Consider the following 15,641-nt stretch of genomic DNA (forward strand, 5'->3'; position numbering starts at 1 on the left):
TTTTTTTACATTTTCGTCAGAAAACAATTTTAACGAGAGATGGCGAAATTTATTCGATAAACAAACGTCACCATAGCAACAGTAAATGTTCGAAACATTTTTCTAGTATACACAATATTGTCATTTCTGTGAGTTTTATGATGTGTTTGTTATTCCTTTAGTTAATAAATTATTAATAATAATGACATATAATATTAAAAATTATTGGGTTTTTTTTTCCTATCAGAAATTCCGTAGTTTGCCTTCGAGGATTTTGTTCGTTGTGTGTGATTAAGTGTTTTCCTCGTGTTTTCCCAACGCGTTGGTTTTCCACTAATGACATATTTTTTAAATCGCGATTTAACGCAAAGAAGCAGTGATAATTTGAAAATTCAAAAATTAATTTTCGTACGTAACCTCAAGTCTCGTGAAAAATTTGGTCCAATATTAAGCAGTAGTTAATCATTTAATACCTACTTCTGAGCCAATTTTCATCACATTATAACACTGGGACCACCATACTTAGGTTAATGTTATCTATGGTTCCAAGATGGCGGCTCGTCTCTGATTTCAGCAAATAGAAGGAAAACAGTGGGGACGCACGTTCTAACCTAACCTAACCTATTCTAATAAATTACCATAATTATTACCAACAAAACTATTAGAATAGGTTAGGTTAGGTTAGAACGTGCGTCACACTGTTTTCTTGCTGGAATCAGACGAGCCGCCATCTTGGAACCATAGGTAACTTTAACCGCCTGCTATCGTCTTGAATTGAAATATTTAATACATCATCAATATAACGCTTATCAATTCAAATATAAATTGACAATTCATATACAATGAGTTATATGAAGTTTATTAAATTCAAAAATTTTTATCCAGAAACATTTTAATTTGAATCGCCTGTACCAAAATTCATATGATGGAATATTTATTATTATTATTTATCTATTTAAACTATTAAGAGACAATTAGAAAATATGATTATAGAATCAATAATCAGAAATATAAATTTGATTTGAAGAGAAGTTGTTTTACGATACACTAGATATAGCCTAATACAAACTCAAACAAAATAATTTAAAATTCTTAAATAAATCTGTTGAATTTTACATAAGTAATAATCATAACCTTTTCAGAAGAAACTTATTTTTTAATAGAATTATAAAAATAGAATATTTTAAAAATTATTCGAATTATTTCGGAACAAAACAAATGTTCAAATTTAAAGGAATAATTTTTAGATTTGAATAACATCTAAAGTATGATCATTTATTAAGTTTTAGTTATGAAAAAAAAGACTAATTAATAATATTTGGACAATTGCAAGAAGGTTAATTATAAGAAATTAAATTGTATTCAAAAATGCTTCCACGTATGGTATAAATTATTATCTTAGTGCATGATGATGAAAAATTTACATTTGGGAAAAATACAATAGAGTAATCGAATTCCCAGGCTTAGTTTGAATGAGATATTTCTAATTATAAAGCCCTAATCTCATTAATAAAAAACCAATGTAATGGAAAATTTTTCCTAATAAAATTTTAATTATGATGTCAAAAAATTAGAGATGATACACTTCAATAGACAAAAGAGTTTAGAAATACAAATTGTACTTATAAACGCATTAAAAAGCTTTTATCGATTTACGAGGTTTTTTTTTAATTTACTATTTGCAGATTGATAAAAAATGAGTGGAATTATTCGTCAGAAATTGCATTTGGATTATTTGGATTCTAAAGGAAGTTTCATAGAAAGTGTTCCTAGAGATCCAAAAGAAAAAGACGAATATGAACAAAAGTTAAAAGCATTGAACAAAGAAATTATCTACTCGTTAGCCAAAATGAAAATGAACGACGAAAGGCCGAATCCTTTAATGTAAATATTTTTATTGTGTAATTTTTACTATTAAATCACAATTTCTTTTTTTTCTTTTTTTTTTTTTTTTTTTGAGTCCCTGGGTCAGTCGAGTTTGAATGTCAATTGATAAATTTTCTAAAATTGTAAACTTTACATTTTAAGATTTTATTTTGAAATATAGTACATGGTCCGAGACTGTGAATGTGTCAATCTGCTGTTCTATGGAACCTATGCTATAGTCCGGGTCAAAAATCTCGAAATTTTCATGAGAGATCTGTTCCAGATATGACTGGTTCGTCCTTCACTATCTGATCGCCTCATTGGAAAAACAGCCAAATTCGCAATGGTCCTGGAAAAGGGTCCTTTTAGTGTCCATGGAGCGGAGAGTTAAAAAAAATCGGGAGATAAGGGAGGAAACGACATTTCTCACTCTAGAAGATCGATTTTTATTAATGGTTAACTAATAATATTTTCTAAAAAACAAGGTATCATTAGTTATTCATAGAACAAGAATAGCTACAGCAATGATACAATTTAATGTAAATTTAAATATGGATTGAGAATCCTTTATCCAAAATGCTTGGAGCCGTGTGTTTCGGATTTTGAAATATTTGTCTGCATCTATAAAATGGGTGATCGATTTCACGTCTTTTTTTATTTGACTTTTTTAGATTTCTAAGTGACAAAAACTTTTTATTGATTTTTGATAAAACAATTAAATTTCACGCATCTGTATAAATACATTTTTTAAAATTTAAAAAAAAAACTTCGCTTTGTGGCCACTCCTGAAATTTTCCTATAAAACTGTCTATGTCTTAATATAAATCAAACTTCACCACTTTGAAGTCACTGACGTAAGTGGCCAACCAGTTTATTTGGCCAACAGAACAGTAAACTTCACATTCCTAAAACCAAAGTATTGTTTAAAGAGCTTTAAATCGATTTGAGCTATGTTGCTATAGTTTTGGAAAAGTTTGTTGAGATCCCTCCGATTTTATTATACTGTTATTATACTATTATAAATTTTATTATACTGGACAAATTAAATTTCTTTCTAGAATTTAGTAGGAAAAAGGATAATTACATATTTGTTCAATCGTTTTATACAAAATCTGATTGTATTTCATAAAATATAGCTATGTAAATCGGCGATGATCATTCTGTCATTGATACATCTCTGGTAACACCCAACAACGAAAAATATTGAAAAGCTTTGCTGTAAAAGCTTATTTAATTATTAACTTTATTAAAATTTATTTATTTAAAATTATCTTTCCGATATTTGGGCACTTCGGCATATTTAGTGACTCTATTTTTATTTTATTTATTTATTTATTTTTTTGAATTTTCTAGTTAAAATATAGTATTTAAATAAAACCTTTATTATAGTTTAACAAACATACAGATTTCGTTATGATATGGATTCCGTCCATGGGTACAAAACAATTCTATTTAGTTTGGTTTAGTTTGAAATGCAACGCATAGGTGATCTGCCGGGAGAAGTGCCCCGCGGAAAGACTCTATAAGAAACTGGCCCCTATTAAAGTGTTTAATTAAGTATATCAATTTTTAAAAACTAGAATGGACACGAGTAAAAAAAAAGCCTATGGGCAGAAAGAGTTAAAAGAACAAAAACACATATTCTTCGGCAGTTTCAAAAACACATATTCTTCGGCAAATCATCAGTCGAATGGCTCGCAATATGAATTTTATACATAACATTTTTTCTGGAAATCAAATCTGGAAATAGACTTAGATATGCTACTTGAGATTTTCTTTAGTTAATTGAATCTTATTAGTTTCATTTGAAGCTGGTTTAAGATACAAAAAGCACTCACTATAACAATCTAAAATACTTTAGCATAATTTTATTAAATTTTATAGTGATTTGGATTCCGCTTCTAAAAATTATCGCTTTAATACAAAACACGAAGACGAATTGTTGAAAATTACAGAAAGATTTATCAAGTGTTTTCAAAATTCGTGTCCCAATCGTGCCGAACCTTTTCTAATTGTATTCAACGAATGTGGCACTAAAGTAAGTATATGAAATTTAAAATAATCTGCCATAATTGATATATTTAAAATATATATATATGCAATATTTTTAGAAATTAATTACAACATATCTTGAACCAGTCTCTTTGCACTATTATGAATTATTTGAATGGCAATCATGTTCTAAATTTATAGCAGATTTCATGAAATATAAATGTTTAGAATGCCCAATACACACAGTAAGTTCTTTCAAATTTTTAAGGGCTATTGATATAATCTTTAATTTAAATATTGTTTTGTTGCGGATTTTTAGCCAATAATTGTTCCATCTCCCAAATTTTCTGTCGAAAAACAAGAAGGAAATAGTTTAGATCTTAGTATGATCTTATATTGTCTACTGTCTGCATCACTTTATGATGTTTACATCGTACATGGATATGCATCTCTCGAGGTTTGCGAAATGGATGAAAGAAACAAATCTAATCCTCCTCTGGATGAAGACCCATTTGATAATGATGATAAGGTTTTAAAAAACAAGTTATGTATTCAATTAAATCTTTATATAAATACATGAGACATTTAATTACGAAGATTATTTTATAGCAGATACTAAAAGAAGCTCCAAAGGAAGTGACAAAATATATACCGAAACCTCCGATGCAGTTTTATAGCAAATATGATAAAACAATGGGCATAAAACATGAAAATTGTGAAGAAAACAATGTGTCAAATATGGATGAAGATAAAGCTTGTAATGAATCCAATGAAAATAGCAGCAATGATGATGCCAGCGTTAAATCTGTAAGTCCGAAATTTCATAAGTTGACTATAAATATTTTGGATTTGTAAATATACGTAGCGAAATAGTATAATAAAATATAAGATCAATGCAGGTAATTGCGCCATTACTACTAATTACTCCACCTAAATGTATATTGGTTAATATATGAAATTGTTGATAAATGGCAAAATCTGTACCTCAAAGCATAGCTACGTAGATACGAACTACCTTGAAATGGTTTGTTTGCTTTTATAGTCATTTATGTCATTACGTTTCGTCGAAAGTTTCTCTATTATAATTTACAGGTTTACTTAATTGTGAGTTGTAGAATTCTTCTGAAGGTAAAAATTTTCATGTATAGTCATTTTGAAGTAAATTTAATGTACAGTACTTTAAAAATATAATATCAGTTTTGTTGATAAATATTCCGAAAGAACAGAAAAATAGATTATTTGTGAAGTGTCAATTATGCCACTTGTGCGTTTATCGTTACAAACGCATTTGCTTTGTAACTTATTTCAAACATTCACCAGACAACAAATCTCCGGTGTTATCGTGCAACAGCTTTTTTCATTCATTGCTGTCAACACCGAAATTCATAAAAAAAAGAAGCCAAGAAAAAGAAAGGCATCAATTAATGCAAAAGATACCCAAGTCACCATATTCCTTTTTGGGAAACTCTTGAAGCTTCTCCGTCGAAAAAACAAAAGAAGAACAAAAATACCAATAAAGTTGCAGATAAAAGTTCCGGAAAAAATAAAAATTCTGTGAAAAGATCAGTCTTGGTTTCGCTTCATCTATGCCGAAAATGAAGTTCGTGATATGCATCTGTAAACAGTGTCCATGAAGATTGTGTAGAACTGACAGCAGCTGACAAACAAGTCTTCTTTTCTTCTGATTGTGATCAATAAGTTCATTAAGATATAAAAGTTCTTTTTTAGTTATTTGTTTGATTTCTTAAAATGTCGTGATGAGAAAATATTTTTTAATATTTTGTACCGCCATAATTTGGAAAAACTCTTTAGCATGTTTTATTTAAACGCTTTTAACAGTGATATTGTTTGGTTCTTAAAAATTAATTCAAAATAAATATTTATTTGGGTGACGTATTTACCTGCCATATTGCCGATTATTGGAAAAATAAGTGCTGTAGGATTGGAAGGAAGGATAAAGTGCTCAAATATTTTTTCTTATTAATAAAACATACCTCTGATGGTACCTATTTTTACTTTTTTCTCCACCTTCAGTTTCCTCAATTTAAAAGATTGAGATAGCTTAAGGTTGTTTAATACCTTCACTTATTTATATATAAATTTTGAATTATATCTACAATATTTCATAATTGAATATTTGTGAATTTTCATTTCTCAATTATATTAAAAAACATAAAAGGTGTAATTGATAATAGTCCAGCAAGATCACGAAAAATTCGATAAGAAAAAGTAAGTTCATTTTGTCAAAACACTTTAACATCAATTTGACATCATTTTTATATTTTTATGATAAAGCATAATAATGACGGCAATTTGACGAGAAAGTGTACTGTACATTATTCTGACAAGATGAATACAGCAAAAATAAATTATTTTCTGATTATAGAAATTGCTTTTTCATTTTATATATTATACAATATTGCGACGTTATAAAATAATTTCAATAAAATAAAATGATCATCAGGAAAACGGCATAGACGGTCATCATAAAAAATTGCTACCATTGATTAACTTACTGATTTTTTCGACAATTCACAAACATGCATAAAGATCGTATTTAAAAGATCATAAGAAAAACATTTGATCACAAGACAAAGATGTAATCTGTTAATTTATTAATTTATAAATATAAGGCTTACTTAATCATTTTATTTAAATAACTTTATCAAGACTATTAATTTGGATAAAATTTTTCCATTACACCGTAGGAAAAAGAGATTAAAGATCCTTTTTTCAATCAGCGTGTACATTTTTGGATCTTAGTCAAAGCCGGAAAGAATGGAATTTTTTGCGATTTCTTTATCGAACCGTCAACTGGCGAAAGAATAAATTTAAATTCTCCTGATTATAGATTTGTCGAAGCTGTTTGGAACAGCAACAATTTTTGGATTAACTTAAGATCTAAGAAACAGGTATTTAACATTTTGTATTTTCCTATAGTTTTACGTATATTGTTTGATGTTATAATTTTAAATTATACATTAGTATATATTTTAATCACAAGTATTAAATCTTCAATACTTATTCTTCAGTATGCGTTATTTGATTTGGAAAATGAGAAATTTTGGATGAAAGTTTTCCCCATTAAATTAAATACCAGTACAGCAGAAAATAATAAGTCTTCATTAATTAATGTAATCATTATTTCTACTTTGATTTTTCTATATTTTTTATTAAAAGCATTAAAAGTTAAATTTTAAATAGGACCAAATGGTTATGCCCGTATCTTGGACAGAACCCTTTAATATATCTAGCAAAGGTAATTAACATATTTCGGAAAATTAAAAAAATTTTTAACGATAATTCTTGAAAACTATTTAAATTCTAGATTTTTATAGAAAATTTCCTAATGGAGCAAAATTAAGATGTTATAGTTACTTAAAGTATCAGAGATTTGCACCTTTTTATTCTGATGACGGACTTATAAGTGAAATTGATTACTATTCTGATAAAGATTGTAAGTAAAAATATTATAATATATATATAGTATCAGAGATTTGCACCTTTTTATTCTAATGACGGACTTATAAGTGAAATTGATTACTATTCTGATAAAGATTGTAAGTAAAAATATTATAATATATATTATTTACTTTAAAATATTAAAAATACGTAAATAATTTCAGACAAATCACTGATAAAAGTTAAAAAAGTTTTTAAAAATCGGAACGATAATATGAAGAAACAAATTATAGATCTTCCAAAACAGACAATTCATGAATACTTTTTACCATTTAGAAAGGATAGTTTAAAAGGCAAGATTTTTGCTTTCTTTTTTAATTACAAATTTATAAAACTCAAAAACTCAATTCTAAAGAATTACAATAACTGCACTTGTGGATGATAATCAAATAATTTTGTATTATCATCTTAATACCCCTAAAATAATCTTTAATTATCGAAACAGAACATATTTATAATGTAAACGACTCGAAGAAACCAGACGATGAAAGAACAATGATATTCTATAGTGATTCAAGATTAGATGGTTTAACTAAATTAGTTCGAACTACAGATAAGCTTACAGAAGAATATACTGCAAGAGAAGATAGGCTTTGTGAAAGAACTATCACATACCACAATGTTGGCATTTTGCTTCGTCTAGCCGCAAAAGACAGTTCAGACTCGAAAATTTTAGTAAGTTATCATTTGCTGTCGTTATTTTATATATTTAATTTTCTAATATATAATAAAAATTAAAGAGTATCGAAGAAACGTTTTCAAGAAACTACGATCTTCCTGCCGATCAAGATATTTATAAGAAAAGATATTTAATAGAAGACGAGACGTATCTTTTAAAATTTCAAACGGCAGATGATTGCATTAGCCATTCTCTTATAGACATAATAAAACCAAAAGAGAAGAAAAAAGGACATGGTTTTGTATTTACTCACGAAATGTGGTCTGGATTTCAGGTAATTTTGTATTGTTTTATGGACAGAGAGTCAACCTATTAACAATGTGTAGCCTTTAAATTATATAAATATTATTATAACCAGTGGTATTATAACCAGTTAGTAGACATTCATAAAATAATCCTTATACTTGATTAAATCTTGTAATTTGAGAACTTTGAGTAGAAATTTTTACAATCAATAACGAAAAATTATATTAAAAATCCCTTAAAGAAGTTATCTTTTTAAACAAGAAGTACAAAGTTAGAATGATTCGTATAATCGTACTAAAATATAATAAAAATTTGTAATATAACAATATATAACAAATTTATTTTAGATATTTTTGATTAGAACATTTAAAAATCATCAATTTGTTATTTATTTGTTTAGGCATGCATAGGACCAGCCAATTATAAGTTAGCAGATTTATACCTCTTAGTTGCCAATTTAATTGAAAGTGAAGCTCAAGCAATTGCCTCTTTGCAAAATGTTAAACAAGAAGTATGCTATTATTATTATTCAGTTACTTGAAATTTCATGAATGGTTTTTAGTTTTAATTTTCTTTGTACACATTTTATTAGATTCAAACCATTTTGGACACTCGTGAACGAGAAAAAGCTGCATTGAAATTAAAACATAATATATATGAAATGCAAAAAGTAGACATACTACAAAAAGAAGAAAAGCAGGTAAATTGTTACATTCATAAATCATATTCAAAAGAATTATTTTTAAAGTGTCGTAAATTTTTCTTATAAAGATTGAAGAGGAAGCTCCAGAAACACAAAAAATGGCAAACGAAGTAAGCCCAGATTACCTAAAACCATACTTAGCCAAGTTAGGGTATCCGGAAATTTTGAATGATAGACAAGCCAACAAAGTTTATAACGATTGTTTAACAGATTATCAAAAGCTTCTAAATAGCAGAGGCGAAAGAATAAGAACGCAATTAAAAAACGTATTAGCTCAAGTCTTTATCATATTTAATTTGAGAATTATGCGATTAATTAACACATTTAGACTTCGTAATGATTTTATTATAGGATAGAACAACATTAAAAGAAAAACAAAATTGGTTCAAGACTCATCAAATCGACTTAAATAAACAAGAGCTAGAAGAGCATTTACAATTAATCAAAAAAATGAATTTGGTTATTAGTGTCAGCGAGAGTAGGTTAAAATGGTAAGTAATTATAAAACAGTAACATTTTTAATACGTATTTTAAATATTGTCTTATAGATTAAATTTTATAAATAGGCATACGGAAACAAAAGAAACGAAAATAAGTAATCTGAAGAAAAAACTAAAAGATGATCCAAGATTGCAAGACCATCTGTGTGACGACAAAAAATAATTTATTTGAAATTAGAATATAGATTTTGATAGAAAGATGATTTAAATTTATATTTAATATTTGATGATCGTCTTAAATGTTCACACTTTAAGCTGGATTTACACTATCAGACAAGAAAACGACACAACTCGACAAATTATGGAATATTTACTGTATTGGACACGTAATAACACAACACAATAAAACAATTTGTCAGTCGCTTTAGCGTTACTATCTACACACGTTCAGAAATTTTTCTGTCAATGATTTGGCTACAGGCTAATAGCCGTGTTACTCGACGAAGGCGAACTCCAAATCAAAAGAAAACCTATTTGGGTACACAAAATGTCGAATAAACTCAAAATTGGAGTATACGACAACTGGGCGAGTAACAATAGACGACAGTCAAGTGGGCGACGATTAACTGGGCGACAGAATCTTAAAAATTTTTGCACGCTTAGCAAGCATATCCTTTGGCGGATATTATTTATTTATTTATCTGTAAATATTAGTAACATATATATAAATATAAATATGGTTAAGACGTACGAGTTACATATTTTCAACTTACGAGAAGGAATGTTTTCGAATAACGTACTGCAGTATGGTTAGTTTATTGTATCGGTTAACAAATCACATCAAAGAAAATCAGTTTTTCGAAAACAAATTATTCCGAAAAACTTTTATACTTTTTTGTTTTAATTCTTATTGTATTTAATGTATAATGTAATGTATATTCATTTTTATGTGATGTGTTGTCTTTGTTTTCACGTATATTTGTTAATTTTTGGGTAGATACCAACTATCCTTTTATATTTAGTTATAAAAGTAAATAGATAAATACGGGGTAGAAGTGCATTTAGGTAGTCCCAATGGCGGCACTTCCGAAATTTCGACAACATGCGTGTTTTAAAAGTTAATCTAGGTGTCTCTATCTTTAGTTTACGAAATTTCTAACGTCATTTTAGTACTAGAATAATTTCCTAACATTGTATAATGTTTTAAAAGTTATTTAATTATTAAGGTTCAAAAAATTATATATTGTTATGTGAATCATTTTTTCGAAGTTTGTATTTGATATTTTGTCGTTTAATGTTGTAATGGCGGAGTTTGGAAAACATCAACAATTTTCTTGGCAAAAGTGTACTTCGAGGGATTTTATTCAGTTTTTAGTATCGAAATATCCTGAATTCAATTTTGACCAGAGAATTTCATCAGTTGGTATGTCTGCCATAAAGTTTGGTATGCGACCTGCAGATGCAGATTGTTCGAAATGTGATGGTCGTCGTAAATTAAATAATCGAAAGTATCGTGATTCTGTTTCTTTTAGGTGTCATAAATGCAAGATGAACAGTTCATCGTTTGAAGTAATTTTTAAACGTAAATTTTTCGAGGAACTACATTTTCGTTTATTTGGCATCTAATTTGCATAGAATGCACAGTACTTTGAGCGTCACCCGTTTGGCTGTAAGCGTGAGTAGTCGAACAGCTGTTGACTGGGCGAGTCTCATTCGACACATTATGATTGTTTCAAAATCTAATTTTACCGGAATGAAAATTGGATGGACCTGGAAAGGTTGTCGAAATCGACGACATTGTTGAAAAAACTAGAATGGTTCAACCTGTTTGTTCAGCATTCGAGTAAGTTTTATCCAGGCGCGTATTTTAGTTTGGAAAGAGCCAGATATTGTACCTTCATCCCTGAAAGTAAGTGCCAATAAATCCGAAAATCGTAAGAGGAAGAATGTAGACGTGTGTTAAGAATGCGGAAAAAGTTTCTTTCGTAACTTCATCCTTTTCTATCGTAGAATCATCCGAACATGTTTTTTACCGAATAAATCGAGAAAACGAATTACAAATATGTCAAAAGTAAAAGATTTTTTCTTTAAATGCCTGCGCTGGTCGCTGGTCGCCATCTTGTTTGTTGACATCGCGTTCACGAACAAAATGGCGACCGGAAGTGCCGCCGTCGGAACTACTTAAGTAAACTTTTACCCAAAATCATTTATACTTTTTTGTCTATTGTTTATCTCTTATTTTATCGCCCAGTTCACAGTGTCCCATATATCAGACCAATTTCTTCTAAACTAAAAGTTTTCTTTCCGATCGTTATCGCTGTACATTGGATGAAACGCGTCATGTTCTTGATATTCACGTACAAATTCTATTAATTTTTCACAGTCCATTTTTGGAAAATACTAAAATATAATGTATATTTACAATTCCAACGTGACGATACCAAAAGGCAAAATCGTTCACACTATGCTGTATGTGAACAACAAACATTCTCGAATTGTCGATCGGTCGTGTCTTTTCCGGTTACTGTGAACTTGACAATTTAAATTTAATAAATTAATAATTTGTCGTGTCGTTTTTTTGTTCGCTAGCGTGAATCAACATTTGATGGGGGGTATCACGAGCTTCTAAGCGTGTTGCAGACCTTTTACTACAGTTGACTTGAGAAAATAGTTGTTTCTTAATTTTGAATGCATAGGGAGTTATTATGTAAGTGTTTTACAAATACTGTAATTATGATTAAAAGCAGTAATGACCAAATCCTGGATCTTTTCCTAGCTCTCCGATGAATATAACCGATGTTAAAATATGCAAATAATACGGCGTGGTTGTCCTCCGAAATCTTTTCCTTCGGAATGGTATTTCCGGAGAATGTCGAAAGTGAAAGCGCTGTCGATTCCGAACGCAAATGTATGAATTTTGGGAGAGAATTTTGGGTCGGCCGCGTTCCCGCTTATAATCCGATCTGATTTCTTCTACGTTCTACTGGGCTAATATTAAGATATTTCAAAGAATCGATAAGTTCTCGCCCGTTTTTAGGGTGTAATCGATTCTGGACGTTTAATTTACGCATTTAGCAGAAAACTTTTCTATCATTTGCACGCTAACGTCAGTTGCACCAACTGACGTTAACCACTTTTTTAAACCCAAAAAAAGTCCTGTGTTTTCTTGTGATAATTTTTTAAGGATTTTCTTGTAAATTTTAGATGTAATTATCGTTTTGGCTATTTACTACTAGTTTTATTAATGGTAATTAAATATTATACTATGTTATTTATGATCGAGACCTACATGTACTACTTATTCCACTTCAGATTGTGTTTGAAAGGCTTTATTTATTTTAAATTAAAGACTTCCCTCATTGTTGGTATTTTAATACTTTTAATTTCATTAACTGTCCATTTCTTATTTCATTGAGGGGAAAAAAACGAAATTTGTTTTCCTATATTCTGATTTGGTTGAATGTTTTTCAGTAGTATTAAATTTTATTGAATCTTTATTAAGTATATTGATGACTTCATCAAGTATTTTAAAATACACCTGTGTTCATCATCAGTTAATCTCCTTTCATCACTCAGTCGTATAATTAAGCTCGTTTTTACTTTCCTGATTGTTATACTGTATATAACAGAGGGAAAGTATGGCGATCGGTCAAAAAATTTTAACATTTTTGGACTGGGGACCTCGAAACGTCGAGAAATACAAAATCACTGAGATTCTTTCTGTATGTATGTATGTTAATGTGAGAGTGTAGACGGTACGATTTTGTTCACCCTGTTTGAAGCTTAATAACTCCTGTGCCTTCTGTCGAAAATTTCTGAAATTTTGCAGGGAGGTTTGTGTTTAAGACATTCCGGTAGCATTACCTGGCCACAATTATTACAAATTCCTGTTTGGACTTTCAAAAATATAGATATTACTTTAGAATAAATGATAAACTCGACATCTGTAAATTTCATTTTTATAATTTTGTTTATTAGAAAAACAGGAATATTTTAACTTTTTAAGTAGAATATTTCAAACCGATTAATGTTTTTACGTAACAAGTGACGTATTTATCGGAATTGTAATACGTAACGCGTTGTTAGAAATACAGTAGCGTATCGATTATCCGAATACCGAGCAACCTAAATATCGGTTAACCGAAAGCTTTCCAGTCGGCAAATTCAAATTTCCGCTAGTGATGTCGCGTTGCAGCACTCTCCCCCTCCCTGCCTACCTAAACTGCAGGCCTACTTTAATGTACTCCATTATGTAGGTATCTATTTGTAAGACGTGTGATACAAATTATATACAGTACAGTTTTGTGTTTAATACATTTTTCGTACATGATCAGCTATCCGAACAACCCCAGTCCCGAATTGTTTCGGATAATCAATGCTCTACTGTATATTCTAACAATACGTAACGAATTGTTAGAATGTATTGTTCGCTTTTTCTGTTGTAGTTGGCCATTCTTAAGCATAAATTTTTCCGAAAGTTCCACGTTTTTTCTTTCTTTTTTGAGATTTCACTGAAAAATCGTGATTAAGTAAACGTCAGTAACGTAAGTAAATTATTATATTTGATTTATAAAAAATCAAAATGGAATAAATCGCAACGGAATGTTAAATTGAAACATATGTAAATTTGTGTTTTAAATTAACGTTGATTTAAATTAATTTATCAGATTATAAATAAACTAGCTTCCAGGCCCATTTTCCGTGAGAAGGCCTTCCGGGAAGGAGATCGCTCATGTAATTCGTTATCTTTTTCCATAAATCCAAACCCTATGAAAATCAGTCGATTATAAAGAGTTAAAAGAAAACTGCATTAGCTTGAATGGAAAAAAAGCTGTTAGCCTTTAAATAATATCGAATAGGGATTATAAAATATCTTGCGCGGGCACAAGTTAAGCCTGAATCTCAGACAAATCCTTCGTGTTTAATGCATGAATTAAGAATTTATTTATAGAAAATAAATTAAAAATTAACTACAGATGGAGAAACTATACAAAAATATACAAAAAGTTTTGAACCGGCAATCTAATTTTTAGGAACTTATCTGATCTCAATCTCCTTGAAGGGGGCAATCTCAAACGAATTGCCCCCTTCAATAAAACCGTTACGTAGTATCGCCCCCTTCACTTCGAAAAAATTTTTGTTGGGTTTATTAGTTTATTTGATAATTATATACTTGTAAAAATTAAACATTTATTTACTCAGAATATATATTAGATTTTCATATAATTAACAAAATTAAAAAACATAAGTATTAACAAATTTAACAAATATAAAAATATAACGCTTTTTATTGCGATGACAGTATTATTCGTTGTGAATCCCTGCTGCAACCTTCAAAATTCCGATGCCGAGGGCCGAGGCTAATGCCAAATTCTTATAGAGAGGTTTCATGTCGACATCACGAGTGACGTCATGAGCATGCGCAATTGTCCAGCGCCATCTTTGTGACTGTTTGTGACTTGTTTACGTTTTGTGTGTGTTCGCGTGCGCTTTAACTGGAGTTCTTGTGTTGTTTTTTTTCGTCGCGAATATCACTATGGTGATTTGTTGTGTAATTGGGTGTAATGCTAGTTCACTCAAGAACAAAGGAACATCATTTTTTTAAAATTCCCGGCATTATTTGTCATCAAGGATCCCAAACTGAGGAGCTTTCACGACGAAGGCAAACTGCATGGCTCTCGAGAATTAACCGGAAAAATTTCGTTATGAATAAAGTGAATATCAATACAAGTGTTTGTCAGAAACATTTCATTTCAATATTTACGTTAATAAACACTAAGTTATATTTTAAAACCTAAAAGAGTTTACTGATTTGCTTATATTAATTTAGTTAGGTATAGTGCATTTATAAACGAATAACTAATGTAATTTCAGGATTTAGCTAGTGCAAACTTATAAACATTACACGTTAAAACTAAAAGCAAGTAGGCTTATTATATGCTAGTTTCAACTAGAAAATAAAAGTACTGAACAATTTGAATAAAAAAATTTCCACAGCTGTTTTTAATTAAACTTTTACTTTCAGACAAAAATTCTTAGTTAAGAAATACGTAAAAACACGAGTTTAAACAAACAAAAGAAAACATATCTTTCCAGGCAATATTACTTCGCTGTTATTCATTACTTTTACTTTTATATCAGGAGAAACCCAGCCACTTGTTAAATAGTTATGGGCCTCTAAAGATTTATAAGCTTTCATTTGTGACGGTGTAGAAATTTGTTGTCAAAACCAAATAGTTTATAATGTCACCAAATTTTACTTTCGGCCACAACT

General features: G+C 29.4%; 1 protein-coding gene across 1 annotated transcript; it reads left to right on the forward strand.

Annotated features, from left to right (window-relative positions):
- Positions 1-1,675: 1,675 nt before the first annotated feature.
- Positions 1,676-9,595, forward strand: lobo (lost boys). Its single transcript, XM_067274256.1, has 17 exons — positions 1,676-1,863; positions 3,730-3,883; positions 3,957-4,082; positions 4,157-4,366; positions 4,450-4,644; positions 6,546-6,749; positions 6,870-6,971; positions 7,042-7,096; positions 7,166-7,294; positions 7,464-7,592; positions 7,745-7,974; positions 8,040-8,252; positions 8,625-8,735; positions 8,817-8,924; positions 8,996-9,193; positions 9,279-9,418; positions 9,494-9,595. The coding sequence occupies exons 1-17, from the start codon at positions 1,676-1,678 to the stop codon at positions 9,588-9,590; spliced, it is 2,589 nt and encodes an 862-aa protein (XP_067130357.1). The 3' UTR covers positions 9,591-9,595.
- Positions 9,596-15,641: the final 6,046 nt, after the last annotated feature.

Source organism: Centruroides vittatus, unplaced genomic scaffold, assembly GCF_030686945.1.
Source record: "Centruroides vittatus isolate TY-2023 unplaced genomic scaffold, ASM3068694v2 contig_1154, whole genome shotgun sequence".
In the NCBI taxonomy this organism is placed as follows: domain Eukaryota; kingdom Metazoa; phylum Arthropoda; class Arachnida; order Scorpiones; family Buthidae; genus Centruroides; species Centruroides vittatus.